A 14,949-nucleotide genomic window follows, 5' to 3' on the forward strand; every position below is an offset into this window, starting at 1 on the left:
AGTTTTTCAAATTAGTAGCACGAAAATGAATCTCGTCTACTGGAATTTGATTTGTTGTTCATAAAGAACGATGTGTTTTCTTTTGCTGCTTAGAGCTTTTGAAGATTTGCAGGTCTTCTGGAGGGCTACCTTCAGTGAGGAATCTTTAAGCCTGGTTAAAGATGGAGTCAACCTAACCTCACAGCTTGTGCAGACTTCAGGAGTGGCCATTTGTCAGAGAGGAAAGATCCTCTGTGCTCTCCTTCTGGAGGTTCTGGATGACGTGGTAAAATAACCTCAGCCAAAATGTGCATTATATCATTTTATTTGTGTTTTTCATCCTTGAATATGAGTCACACATCTGCTTTATTCCAGGAACCAGAATACCAGGCCTGGTTCTTGGTGGAGATTTATCAAGTGGGAGCTGGTGCCTCCATCAATGAGACAACTCGTTTTGCCAACATCACCTTGGCGGAGAGCGACAATCCGCAGGGCGTTGTGTATTTCTCTGTGGGCCATAGACTGCCAGTCGCTACTGTGATGACCACAAGGCTCAGCCTGCAGCTCTACAGGCAAGCGAGCACAGCTTCAGCCATGACTCTTCAGTATCACACAGTGGTAAGAGATCATTTACTTTGTTTCTAAGGTTTATTTACCAGAAATGGTACTCAGAATGTATTGGTAAAGTTATGACATGACAAACCACATGCTACAAACGATGCTTACATATTCAGTGTTTTCAACTAAATATCCACAGATAGATTTGACTGCTTTTAAATCTTTTAGAAGTCTTTAAAAATGTTCAAGTAGATGTTATTCTAAATATTTAGGTCATTTGGCTAAGAGTTCCAGGTATACAGTTAGGCTTTTAATTATAATTAAATGCCTTTGTTTCAAACTCTGTGCAGACCTTTGGCACATACAGCAAAAAGAACATCCTGGAGCCCAAAAGTGCAACCACATGGATTTTGCTGATGCATGTAGGTCTGAGGACATAAAACCAAAATATGCTTGGCTATTAAAATACACCAGTCCCTCAGTCTGCAGAAGGATAAGCCAAACCATGTAACAGACAATGTATTTTAAAATATGTTATAACCCTCAAGGATTCATGATAAACTGTATTAAAAGCATGTATGGTTTTGAAAGGGATCTACAATTAGTTTTAGCAATAGGCTTTATTTGATGAGAAATATTTTTTTTTAGATGTAAAAACAATACATCCAAAATGTAGGTTGTTGTGTCTGGTCAGTTGTTCAGAGTCTGGTTGTCGGTTCGGTGTCGGGTCTATCATTTTATATTCGGTACCAGCAGCAGTAGAAGAGCGTCCAGTGCTGCCTGTCTCTGATGTTTCTCCCAACGACTTTCGCTTGCTAGCCGCTGGCGAGGTTTAGGCGCTTTGTGGATAAAAACTGTCTGCACTGCGTTTGGTTTTCCCAGCCAAAGTTTTCCCCATGTTCTACCTCCAAAATTACATTTTTCTGAAAGTTGATGTTTTGTTTTGTCTGCACCCAGATCAATTGCTTGCACTATCCGAAGTAAAGGCTTTTGATATTGGAGATTAAAGCCAGTCTCTAGTCTACTCCAAAAAAAAAAAAAAAAACAACCTTTCGGACACATTTGGTGATGTGCTTTCATCTCTTAGAGGATGTGGATGATAAAAGCCAGGAGTAGTGCAGAAGGACTTTCACCAAAGATAATACGGTGTGGTCATAAACAAGCATTACAGAGAGAGTTCGGACTCGGTGAGCTCTGGTCTTCAACAGAAGTGCGTTTAAGCAAAAGTCTGATGTACAGGCAGTTCTAATAATCGCTGGCAATAATCACAGTGCTTCTTTGAATGTCAAAGACATGTTTCATTCTGCTTTAGGAACTTAACAAGGAAGAGATGGTTGGTCCTTATGTCATCTGGCCTGCTAAATCGGGGATGGATTTTCCTAAACAAGAGGGTCAAGTAACCTTTGAACCTGGGAGCCACGTGACAACACTAGATATCTACTTGACGCCGGACCTCGCCTCGTCTTCACCCACACCGAAGCGCTTCCAGGTGGAGCTGTACAGACCTTCAGGAGGAGCCAGTGTTCACTCCCAGTTTGGACGGGCCAATGTGACTCTGGTGTCAAACGCAGCAAGTCAGTCTGTGTGGAGCTTGTTGGATCCGTTACATCAGCCTCTCAACCCAACAATAATAAATCAGGTGCTGCAAGGACTTAAGAGTAAATCCACATCGGCTCTCTCTCGTGAGCAGATGACAGCTGTTCTTGAAACCTTTGGGAAGGTAAGAGGTCGCAGTAGAAACCAGCTGTTTTATACACAGTCCATTTGATATACTGGTAAAGACAAGACACAAGCAGCTGAAATAAACTTTCTCCACATGGAAGAAGAACTGATCCGTAAAGATAATGTCATTCAGAGAGAGCTTGGAGTAGAGCTGCTGCTCCTTTCCATAAGAAAAAAAAAATCATATTACTACTTTATGCAAAAGGGTGCACATTTGAATTACAGGTGTTCATTTAAAAAATATTTCAAATGTCACTCAACATGATGCTAGTAACTGAATGACGCTGAAAAGAGACATTGTTGTAATTCAACATACATCATTTTTTGTAAAGTATTTAATTTGTTTTTATCCGGTTGCATTCAAAGCTGTTCTGTTTCTTGATGCAGGTACTTGCAGAGGCAGAGCGGACTCCCCTACATTCAAGCAGCCAAAATTTGACCTTTGACCTACTATGCGTTCTGGCCAGTCCTAGCCGTATTGACACCCGAGGTCTCAGTCACCTTGCTGAGGTGGCAGAGCGATTTGCTTTCTCCCTTATCTCTCATCTCCAGTGTGAGATGTAAGTGTTTTGCATGGTTAAAACTCAATGAAATACACAATCACAATCCTTAATATTACAAATGTTTCCTTTTTTTTTTCATTTTCTACAGAATGGGCACTGTCATGGAAACATGCCCATTTATGACCATATCTGCCTTCCAGTGGTACCCAACCCAAATTAATGGACACAAATACAGGGGCCGTAATGCTGACTTCTTCCAGCTTCCAGATGCGCTGCTGCCAGTGCCAGCAGCCTCGTCAGCAGACTGCAGGAACCTCAGCAGGATTCAGCTAACCGAGTTCAGGACTGAACACTGGTTTCTTACCAATGATACAGTCACAGCTGTTAGTGGGAAGGTAGGAAACGTCTTGCGTAATTTGAACTCATTCATGCGGACAACTATTTTACTTAACATTTCTTTTCAAACACTAGGTGGTAGCATTGTCGCAAAAACATAAAATATCTTAATTGTTTTAGACTCTGACGCTGATCTCTCTGCCGCTGCTGCTTCTGTTTGCAGGTATTTTCAGTTAGTCTCCAGGAGAGAGGGTCACGACCCCTAGAAGACGGCAGTGAGGTGATATATCGCGTCAACGCTCCTGGTCAGCAAGTTAAACCAGGAGCATCTGTGTGCCTTCTTTGGAACCAAACCACTGCAAGGTGAAAACACTTGTGATCAGAGTCATGTACAGATAGACATATGTTTGTCACAAAATTAGGGTTAACTTTTTTAGGGTTCAATGAAAAACAAGTCTCTATTAACATGTTTTGGGACCTTTTCATATCAGTGGTATAGTAGTTGTTGTGCAATAAGAATGTTATTGGTTCCATTCCAGCTTCCTTTTGTCACATATGATGTGATCTGGCAGGACATTTAACCCTAAAAAAACAGTGTATAATTGTGTGAGTCTGTAGTGTAAAGTATTTGAGTGGTTAATGTGACTGGAAGGGTGTATATTAATTCAATCCATTTACCCGTAATTTGGTTGTAGAGGCTTAAATTTCCATTAAAACCGCTCATATTATGTCATTACTTTAAGTCAAGGTACCCATCTTTAAAATATATGTCAGCACTTACTTGCCTGAAGGTTTTAATCTTAGGCTGTTAAAGGTCTTCATTTACAGTTTGGCACTGGGCAGGTGGTTTGGATTTGTCTTCGACATACCAAATTCTAATAAAAAGTTGAAATCAGTAAATGACAGGTGAATTTCTTATTTGGGATATAAAGCCCCTTAGAAATGTGTTCATATCACTTATAATCATCCTAACTGTGTTCACTACAAACTCCATCGTATGGTTTTATTCTAGCAAGTGAAAATCTGAAAAAAATGTGGTGTGTATTTGCAATTGCTCACTGCCTTCCTTTTACAAATAAAGAAATTAGCAAAGACCAAATGAGGTAAACTGCATGAATTTATCTGGCTTAGGATCAAAATAGAAGGGGTTAATTATTTCATTGTGCGACATGCTCTACGTCCCCCCACCTCTCACCCATATAAACAACGCTTCAATGACATATATTCCCCACCATCGAGGTGCCAAAGTTTACTTAATTGACTTTAGTTGCGCAGATAAATTCTGTACTGTTTTCTCAAGCACAGAAAAAGCAATGTTTTATGATATTTTCCCTTTAAATAGCCAGCAATGGCTGAGTTAGATGTCACTGACTCCGGCTCTCGCTGCCTCAACCTCTCTAATTTCCTTCTTTCTTTATTTCTCAGCTATTAACTTTTATTTTGTGACAAGGAACAGTTTTCTTACCGGTCAAAAGTCCAAGTTCGGTCTCTTATTAAGGCTCCTTAAAGGCCAGAGCAGTTTTCATGTCTTTTTCTGTTCTCATATTTGGACATTCCAGCTGCTGCACTCTGTGTCCTCCCACCCGGAGTCAGTTTCTGGAGGACATTTCTAGGGCGTGGAATGGGAACACTTGGCTGGAACATGCTGTTACAAGTTAAAAATTGGCAGGTTTGGTTTGGCCAGTGAAGCTGTTTGGGATGAATAAACACAAGGGAAGAGAAAATACATGTGAGGCCGAGAGAGCAAAAGGTTGAGAAGAAATAACCATTATGATTAGTTAGCTGTTTCCGTAAATCCCACACATCTCGGAAAAACGTATATATGGTCTATTTTCTTAGATTTTCATCACTGTAAAGACCATTTTCCAGATTTTTTTCTTTGCTTGAAAAATCTTAATCCCCCTTATGCAACTCACACATATTTTAAATTCTATTTTCAGGTGGGTGAGATCTAAAAATCCTCAAACATTAACGGGAAAAGTATAAAGAAATATGTAATCTCAACCTGCTTTGTCTCCTCTCTTAAACTCTTCTCTCTGCTAGCTGGTCATCTGATGGACAATACTGCAGGGTTGTGAAGGAAAGTGGCAGTTATGTGGAGTGTGCATGCTCCCACCTCTCTGTCTATGCAGCACATGCAGAGTTTGTTGCACTTGCATCCTACAACGAGGCCTTCTTTGCGTCAGGATTTATATGTATCTCAGGTATGAAAGACTGTTTTTTTTATTTCTCTTTCAAATATTTCATTTGTGAAAAATAAATCAAACATGCTCCAACTAAAGGCTTGTATTCAGGTTTTAGTTTGGAGTTTAATTTGTCATATTGGTCCCTATGGATATCTTAATAAGTTGTAATGAATTATCAATGCATTTTTCATTCTTTTAGGGTTTGCATTGGCCATCGTATCCCATGTACTGTGCTCCCGTTCTCCCATGTTTGCTGCCAAACTGCTCACTCACATGTTAGTGGGATGCCTTGGAACTCAGGTAACTTTTTGGCTTTTTGATTTAACTTTTTATTTTATCCTTCAAAGTCAATACAAGCAGGATAAATGCAATGCCTTTCAAAAATGTTCTTTTCCAGTTTTAACACTTTACAATCATACAATTCAATGTATTTTTTTTAGTCCAAAAGATAAAGTAGGATAAAATAGTACATGACTGAAGTTTTAAGAAAACAAATGTGAAATGCATTGTGTGCATTTCAATTCAGCCAATTTATTCCACTAGCCATAAATAAAATCATGTGCTCAGTAGAGAAGCAATTATTTTGTGAAGGACTCAGAGTTGTTAGATAATTTTAGAGAACAAATACCATCATGAAGATTAGGACAGACAGGACAGTGATAAATCTGTGCCCTGGTCTAAAGCACAGATTAAAACAACACATTAATCTATAAATGGTGGAGTTAGAGGTTGTAACATAGCAAAACCTGAAAAATGTCCAGGGGTATGAATACTTCTGCAGGGTATTACAAGCTGCCGGATGTGAATAAATCATGATCATTGTTTTGATCTTGATCTTATTTCAAATCGCTAAATTATCAAAAAGCAGACAGCGAATGAGAGCAAACACATGCACAGAGAAACACATGCATGCTGCCAAGCCATCTCTTTGGCCTGCAAGATATCTCACAGGTATTTTTCTTGGAAATGTGCATGGATGTGAATACACACATCATCACATATCATCAATTGCACAGTTTGCGGGCTGCTGCGTCCTGACAACGCAGCCATGTCCACCCCGCACCTGCGGCCATTAGAAACGCAACCATTGAGTGAGATAGATATGTAGCTACAGGTCAGTCCTTCATCTGGTTCGGATTGTGTGTGTATGTTTATGCGTGTGTGTTTGCGTGTGGGTGTGTGTGGGTGTGTGTGTGTGCGTGTGTGTGTGTGTGCGTGTGTGTGTGTGCGTGTGTGTGTGTGTGTGTGTGTGTGTGTGTGTGTGTGTGTGTGTGTGTGTGTGTGTGTGCGTATGTGTGCGTGTGTGTGCGTGTGTGTGCGTGTGTGTGTGTGTGTGACTGTGTGCGTCTGTGCGTGAGTGAGTGAGTGCGGGACTGGTAATTTTCCACTGATCCCCTCTGTCCTCATTGGTTGACAAACACAATCACGCTCTGAAGTAGACTTCAGGGGCTAGCCTCCACAGTCTTGACCCGTTTATGGCCCAGGCAGAACCTGAAAGGGTTTTGGATGGAAAATTCCATCCCGTTCTCTCACTTTAATACTCGACTGTACTTTGAGACTTTCTTTCCCCTCGATTGTGCTGATGCTTTAGCAGTCCTGGTGCAGTTCTCCGGCTCCCGAGCCAAGATCTGTTAATGAAAGGGAGGTTCAATGTCCAGATTCACAAGCTGGAGCTCCAGCTAAATGTGTTATCACCTAATGAGTTGGACCCCTCAAGAGGCCGTCTAGTCATGCCAGCAATCATTTGGAAGCGATGATGGCTGCACGTGTGCAGGTGTGCTCAATAAGAGACCAGCCCACATGTTCCTTCACACAATCTCTTCCTCTTGGAAATGAAATAGGTGATACGAAAATACTTGTTATATTTAAATCAAACCCCCCCAGTAGGTAATTTGTATATGCAGTATTGTTCTCACTGTTCCCTAGTTTCCTTTCAGTCCTGGCCAAGCAGCTGTCACTGGTGTCAGGTTATTCTGTCATCTTTGTAAGCTAGTCACTGCTCCTCCTACACTTCCAGATTTTATATTTTTGGATTAGGTAATTAACTTGTAAAAAAAAAAAAAAGAGAGAGTGAACTTGAACTGGTAAAAAAAACAAAAAGTAAAAATGCTTTGATTTCCTTAAATCTTTGTAAAATGACCTCCTTTACCCCTACACTCATCTGAATTAATATTATAGTGTAAAAGTTTAATGTTTTTCAGATTAGAACAATGACCCAGTGATTACTTACAGTAGAGCATGTGTTGAAAGTTTGAATTTATGGTTGTGCCTACCTCTATTTCTTAAGAGTGCCTTCACCAGTGGCACCTCTACCATAAACGTTTTAGTTGCTATCAACTATCCTCATATTTCTTGCTGGATTTTTTTTTTTCTTTTATACTTGACTGCTGTGCTTGACCGATTTGTTCGAGTTCATTTAAGGTGGTTGATTTCATAGCATGCCTTTTAAGTACAAAGGCTTTCCCATGAGGTTGGATTTATTGTTAGCCTGCTCTATCAATTTCAAAACCAGTCTTAATGTGTGTTTAGGGTGATTGTTTTACTGGAAAACCCAAATTAGACCAGGTCTAAACCATATGAACCAAACAATCACCCAGAAAGGAAATTGGTCAGGATGTTCAAGAACAACCATAAACTGCAAACCACTGAAGGACTTCTGTTTGCTGTCCACAAGAAAGAAAGCAAGGTTTCAATCACCGTGTACCAGAGGGTTTCCGTCGTGTAAGCGCAATTTCCCTAACCAAGGAGAACGGAATAATGAACTACCTCCAAGTGTAGCAACTTCATTGGTTTACACTTGAAAAGTGATAAATAAAACTATTAGGCTTCAACGAGGACCTTTGTAATGCTCTGATCCTTTCATGCTTGGGCAAGGCTTAATGCTTAAAAGCAGAGTCTGTTCCAGGAAACCAAGCAGTTTTAATAAACTCCCATTTCTGTCAGTAGCGACACTCTGAGCTGCACCTGCAATAACAGACACTTGCTGATGGTTACAGAAATTCATGATCAAAGTGCAGCTTGCTAAGGGCCATTTATTCAAATATTAATACGCGTGTATTACATTTATTTGAGCTTACATGTTGAATTTAGATCCTGTGCAATTATAGAAATGATCACTGAAGCTGTGTGGTAAATTTGCTAAGAGTCTGAATAGTGTTCAGCTTTTTTTTTTGTGTCTCTGGAAATAACAAGAGGTCTGACTGCATTCCTCCACTGCAGAAACTTCCAGACACATGTTGCTCCTCATTGGGTTCACTCTGTTAACAAAACCAAAACAGAAAGGTTTTGAAGGACACCTGGAGACCGTGTTTGTGCTGCTGCTCTCACCCCGCCACCACAACTAGTCTAAATAACCTATCACTGCCGGATCATAGTCGAGTTTTTGTAGTTCTTGTTTATGAGCTGTGCCTTGATTTTCCAGTGTGAACTTGAAGAAGCCATCGGACCTGTAAATAGCTGAGAAGAAGTCAATGACAGCACTGTCTCTTGAACTTCCGGTCTTCGGCCTCGTTAATGCTTCACTCCTGGTTTGAACTGTCAGCTTCTGTTCCAGCCCTGCCTGTGACAAAGAGGCCTCTCCTCATGTGGTGACTGGAGTTAGTCACTGCCTCTGTCCTCTGTGTGTGGAAAAAATTAGAGCTGCCATTAGGATTAATGTCTGTCTCCAACAGCTACAGCCACAGAGAGGGAACAGAAATGATGTCCTTTTTCTCTCTGAGAGCTTAAGAGTTTATATCATTTGAAATTTGATGAAAATAAAACCCTTCAGAGGGTTCTTCTGCATTATTTTGAACAGTTTTTAAATAAAATTATCATCTTTTTAATTTGCATGGCCTTTCTCAACCTTATCCAGTGATGAGTTAGGAAGCATCTCAGGCCTCGAGCTACAGGGTTGGTTATTATTAGGAGATAATAAGAAGTAGGGATACAAGCAAGAGAAGAAGATAAACTGATCTGTGATTCAGTTATGTTACATCGGTTCCAGAGTAAATTGTGTTTAGTGTGTAAATGTTCTTGTTTTCTGTAAATCTTTATCACCTTCTTAATCCCACATTTCAAATGTGTTGGTGCAACAACAATCAGGGTTTTAGCACGAAGCATGTTAAATCAGAAAAGCAGCTGGAAATATAATTCGCAATAAAATGTTTCTGCTAAAGTCATGATTTTGATAAAAACATTCATCTTTTCAAGACTTGCGATGTCCTGGAAATGTAATATTTACTTTTTATTGCATTTTCCTTTTTAATTACTTTGCTGAAAAGCCCAAAGAGAAGCCTGTTGAGTTCATCAGATGTTCTTGATCTAAAATGTCTCTGAATTTCAAATATTTCAGTGATGTTAATTATTGAATTAATATTAGATTGGTTATTCACAAGCTGATGTTTTCGAGCCTCTCTGTTAATTATGAATGTCCACCTGCAGCCAATGAAAACCCATTAAAGCCCATTTATGGCTATTCCAAATTAATGAAATGCATTTGTTAACATGGAATATCTATTTCACAATCAAATAATTGTTTTCATAGTACACTTTGGGGTTTTCTACATTTTTAGCGTGAGATTATGCTCTCACTGACTGAACAATGCATTTGTTTTTAGACTCTTTACAAATTTTTACCTTGAATGCCAATGAATTTGTCCATTCTATTTATTTGTGTTACTAATACAGTAGAATAGGTTTGCAGGTTTTATTGCTCAAAAAGCATTTTTTTTAATTATTATTATTATTATTATTATTATTATTATTATTGTCAGCGCCTCACTTTACCACTCTGTCTGTAGCTGCCAATGAAACATTAAATGGAAATGTGGGTGTATAGCCACAAAATGCTATTGTGGGAAAGGAAATCTACTCTCCATTTCTCTCTTGCAAAATTTAAACTGCATCCATACAGTGTCACACACGTCATGTAGTGTGTGAATGTTTTCCCCAGTGGTTTCAGTGTCTTATTCCTGCTTCTGGGAGGTATTTCAGTGACTCCTATTTCCTGTTGTTAAGGACTTCCTGTCAGTTTTTGAACTGACTCCAGCATTAAGACGTTTGTTCTGCAGACTCCAAGCATGGCCAAACCCAACACCAAGTTCTTTCACTCTTATGCAACACCAGCCACCGTCGCTATCCCTTCCTGAGCAAACATATAAAAGCCGTTTGACTGCCAAAAGTTTTTATTTTCTATTTCACCCAGAATGATGAGCACAGCTATCAAACGGGAAAGTTAGTGACTGAGCGGTCCAAGACTTTACCATTTTTGTTCAGGAAATGAGATAAACACAAGCATTAAGTGCGCTTTACAGGGATGTTTATATGTTCCCATCATGACCAAATCCATTTAAATCCATAAACAGAGCGAGTTAGAGTGTCTGGGTTTTAGCAGATCTCCAGCTGACGTCAGAGAGCCCCCGTTATTTTGATCAAATCTATGCTCGTGCAAAAATAAAGCATCAAGAATAACAAAAAGAGGAAGAACAGGTACAGTTTTTTATGCCCTCTCCTAAAATCTCCTTACTATCATGATATTTATCAATGGTTCCCTTCTGCACTCCCTGCCAAAGAAAACAAAATGTCCTTGATAGGACTTTAATGCAGTACTAAGGTCTCTCGTGTCTGTCAGGCTGAGCTAGTGGCTGGCAGATGATGGAAGGGTATAAAGTATCAGCACTCAGGACCCTTTATTACTGCGTGTGTGTGCAGACAAGACAGTGGAGAGGTGAAGATGGCCTCCTGGGAGTCTCACATTACGCTCTCACTAGCTACAGCTGCACGCCAGGTGCTTAGTGTTGCCCTGACTTGATCTGCTCACAGTCTGATCCAGCGCTGTTGAGATCAGCAGCACCATCCTCCTTCCAACATTGTTCCTCGCTGTTGACCTTTCTTGTTCTCCCTTTTGTTGAAATGGGAGTCTGAACTTTGCAAAGTGTTGCTTGCGCCTTGAGAAAGAAGCCATACCCGATCAATTTTTCACATTTTGTCACATTACAACATCAGGCTTCAATGTACTTTATTAGACATTTATGTGGTCAGTTCATAAAATATTTCACCAAGAAAACGTTCAGCCTCTAAATGTGAAAATCCCCAAAAGACTTGCAGCTGTACAAGCCACAGAATTCTGTTCTGCACAGTGTTGACTCAAGCGGGTTGAATACAAATGCATAGTGATCATTTCAGATGTTTATTTGGGGGGAAAACAGAGCAAGAAAAAGTTTAAGGGTTTTAAAGGGCACCACAAATCCTATTCATTTGGCCTTTTATGCCTTTATTTGATCAGTTCTTTTGTTTGCTCTTTACATTTTGCTGTCTTTAGAAACATGTATATATATACCATGTGCTATTGTCATTTCCTCTTATGTCTCAATGTGCTGCTGGTCTGAACTAATGCAAAACAGTATTTTTATTTTTATTGTTTTATTGGTTGTGTATAATCTGTGCAATTTATCTATTCAACTTCTAAGAATCAGCTGCATGTAGGCATTCAGTGGGGCCTTCAGTGGCCTTCAGTGACCAATAACACATTGTGTTACTGGTCTTTAAACCATCAGGAGGGTTGAAACTCACTCTGACCCCACTGGACTCTGGAAGTTACATATTTAGAGGTTTCCAAATGTGTGTTGTCCTAACAGCTGGTGACCCTTAAAATAAATACACTTTCCTCTAATTCCACATGAAGTAGGAGAGTTCAGCAGTTGTTATCCTACTGCTGTTAACATATTAAGCTAAACCGTATGAACTCTTACATATCATCAGCAAATAGTTGCAATAGAGACAGTTTTAAAGTTGTGATTGAAAGATCTGATTCTCACAGCTATCCAAAACAAATGTCATCAGTTAATTACTTGGCCTTTCATTCGTAATCTACATTGCTAGCAAAGGTTTTCACGCCCCTTAAGTTATTTTACAACGATGCTTTGCACACAAAGTTACAAGTGAGAAATTTGAAAACATCAGTCAGCAAACATCCCGTTGCTGATGAGTCTTAGCAACAGGATCATGAAGACCAATCAGCAAAACATGTCATGTCAAGTCAGGGATAAAGTTGTAGAAATGTTTAAAGCGGTGATAATAGGTTATAAAACAATATCCCAATCTTCCGACATCTCACAGAGCGCTTTTCAATCCATCACTCGAAAAGGAAAAGAGTATGGAAACCTAATGAGACACGACTCTCTGAAAGGAGAAAGTTCATCAGAGAAGCAGTCGATAAGCCAGTGGAGATGGATGGAAGACTTTGTGGCATAACAGTCTGACATGCTACAAATCTTATATTTATATTATATTAAAAAATGGAAAAAAAAACAGTATATTAGCAAAGCCACAAGAGTCACTACAGTAAAAATGTGAATATAGTCCGATGTATGAGGCTACAATTGTATCCTTTGGCACACATGCAAAAGACTATGTGCATTAGACTCAACACACCCCTCATTACGGGATCACACCATCCCTCCTGTTAAACGCTGGTGGTGGCTGCATGTTGTGGGACTGAAAACCATCCACACTGAAACCATCCCATGTTGACCAGAGTGCTGAGGCTCCAAAAATTACATAACATACATTAAACGTAAAAGAATGAAGTTGCTGATGAGAACTGTAGAAAAACAATCTTAGCAACATAAATAAAACACTTCTGTTGTCTCGTTCACTAAGCACAAAGATTATTAGAAATACCAATGGATCTTCTAATATATACTTAGTGTATTAATTAATGACGGTCATTAATGTTGAAACATCGACTTTTCTTCTGACTGTAGAGTCGTTTAGTTCGTCAGAGACCTGATGAACCAGGACTGCTGCGATACTGTCAATGAATTCAGGGAGCCTCTCAAAGTCCTGCTCTATTTTTGGTGTTCCAGTTTGTCTTGGCTGAGCTTCATGTGCCGAGTTGGCTGAACTTTGCATGTTTTCACAAATGTTTACCATGAACTTGTTGAGGTCGCCAGTGTTGCCGCCTCGGACGTGATGTTTTGCAGCAGCTTTACAAATGAAGCCAAGCAGAATGTTTTGCAGTTCTTGTGTCACTTGTAGTAATACGGTATCGTTTTTTTTCTGCTTCATTGTTAAAAGTGACAGTTCTTTAAATGCAACTGAATAGAAAGCTTAAAGCTATTAAAGTGAGATGGCAAGTCTGACGCATTTCAAAAAACAAAAAAAGAGGAAGTGAAATTGTGCTTGTGGATTTAGGAGGGCCGACTCTGTGACCTAAAATAGAAAATCGAGAGCCGCCAACTTCCTCAGTGAATCAGGAAGCCTTAAATACAGGAAGGAAACATCTTTCAGTGTAATCTAAGATAACTGTATCTGTAATGACTCCATTTTGTGTAGACTGGCCTTAAACTCTTTGTTTAGAGTTTCTGCTCATGAGCTTGATTTGATATTTTGAGTTTAAAGCTGCAGTATGTAACCTTTATAAAAATATATTTTTTACATATTTATTAGAACTGTCACTAGATCGTGGCAGTATAATGAGACGGATAATCTGTGAAAAAAATGAGCCCCTCTGCTTCCTCCATGAAGTTCTACCAATCAGAAATAACCAATCAGAGCCAAGAGGAGGGTCTTATCTCTGTCAATTGTGCTTGTGTATGCGCTGCAGCTGTGCTTCGGACAGAGAAGCAACTTACCGTTACTGGAAAACTGTTTATCTGCCATCATCAGTGGTCATGCTAACTATCCTGAGCATTCGCAGTAAGCTCTGATGTGAGGAAGAAGCAGAGAGCAATGCTTGAGCAGCGTGTACATGAGAAACATTGACAGCGGTAAGACCCGCCTCCTGGCTCTGATTGGTTGTTTTTGACTGGAAGCGCTGTAATTTCTGTAGACGTCAGGAGAAAGAAGAGCTGGATTTTTATTTTTTTTAATTTTTTTTTTTACAAATGATCTGTCTGAAAAGTGTCAGGACATAGTTCACTGCCAGGAAACTATGTAATGTAATAGTTTTTAAAACAATATGTATTTTTAAATTTTTTTATTAAAGTTACGTGTTGCAGCTTTAAAGTTCAATGTATTCACTGGAAAACTCAGAATTCAGACAAGTCATAACAAGCATGGACACATCGTACGTATACGCTCCGTCACAATCAAGTCAGTCTGTTCACACACAGCCGTTTTCAACGTTATTGGAAAGCAGTGCCATAATATATTAATGACTGGGCAAATAGCTTTTGCAAATTGATATGTGCCATTTAAATCAACCTTTGAAATTTTTACTCACATATCTAAATCATAGTTGCAAACTCTTTTCAAAAGTAGCCTACAGGGGTCGCTAAAGCTCTACGACTGAAGCCCAACTACAGCAGCTGTGAATGAAGGTGCTGATCAATGATTACCCTGAGAGCTGCTTCGTTTTATGACTAAACCCTTTTTGGCACAGACTTGGAAATAACTACATGGATTAAAAAAAATGCACAAATCAACTACTGCAGGTTTTGTTGTGTGAATAAATGCACCTGTGGAGAGTAAACCTGGACAAACTGACCTCATATCAGCAAATTTCCCTGCTGGTAAGGAAAAAAAAAACATGTAATAAATAAATTTAAGCGGATTAAACCAAAATTCTCAAACAGTTGAAAGTTAATTTAGTCTTTCAATCGACTTGTTCACTGAATCTAAGCCTTCTGAAGAAAAAGAATAAGGCAGGTGTTTATGGGGCTCATGGCGTTTCTGCTCAGCGC

At 39.4% G+C, this 14,949-nt stretch overlaps 1 protein-coding gene across 5 annotated transcripts in view; it reads left to right on the forward strand.

Moving 5' to 3' along the window:
• adgrv1 (adhesion G protein-coupled receptor V1) overlaps positions 1 to 14,949 on the forward strand; it is a 108,603-nt gene that overhangs the window by 61,824 nt on the left and 31,830 nt on the right. For all 5 annotated transcript variants that reach the window (XM_017306772.2, XM_081610572.1, XM_008418938.3 and 2 more), the window contains 8 exons: positions 94 to 265; positions 355 to 597; positions 1,850 to 2,257; positions 2,647 to 2,819; positions 2,911 to 3,157; positions 3,322 to 3,461; positions 5,142 to 5,302; positions 5,484 to 5,584. In XM_017306772.2, the coding sequence (XP_017162261.2) occupies positions 94 to 265; positions 355 to 597; positions 1,850 to 2,257; positions 2,647 to 2,819; positions 2,911 to 3,157; positions 3,322 to 3,461; positions 5,142 to 5,302; positions 5,484 to 5,584 (1,645 nt within the window). The remainder of the gene's footprint in view (positions 1 to 93; positions 266 to 354; positions 598 to 1,849; positions 2,258 to 2,646; positions 2,820 to 2,910; positions 3,158 to 3,321; positions 3,462 to 5,141; positions 5,303 to 5,483; positions 5,585 to 14,949) is intronic.

The sequence above is a fragment of the Poecilia reticulata genome, chromosome 9, assembly GCF_904066995.2.
Source record: "Poecilia reticulata chromosome 9, P_reticulata-male-v2, whole genome shotgun sequence".
NCBI lineage: Eukaryota > Metazoa > Chordata > Actinopteri > Cyprinodontiformes > Poeciliidae > Poecilia > Poecilia reticulata.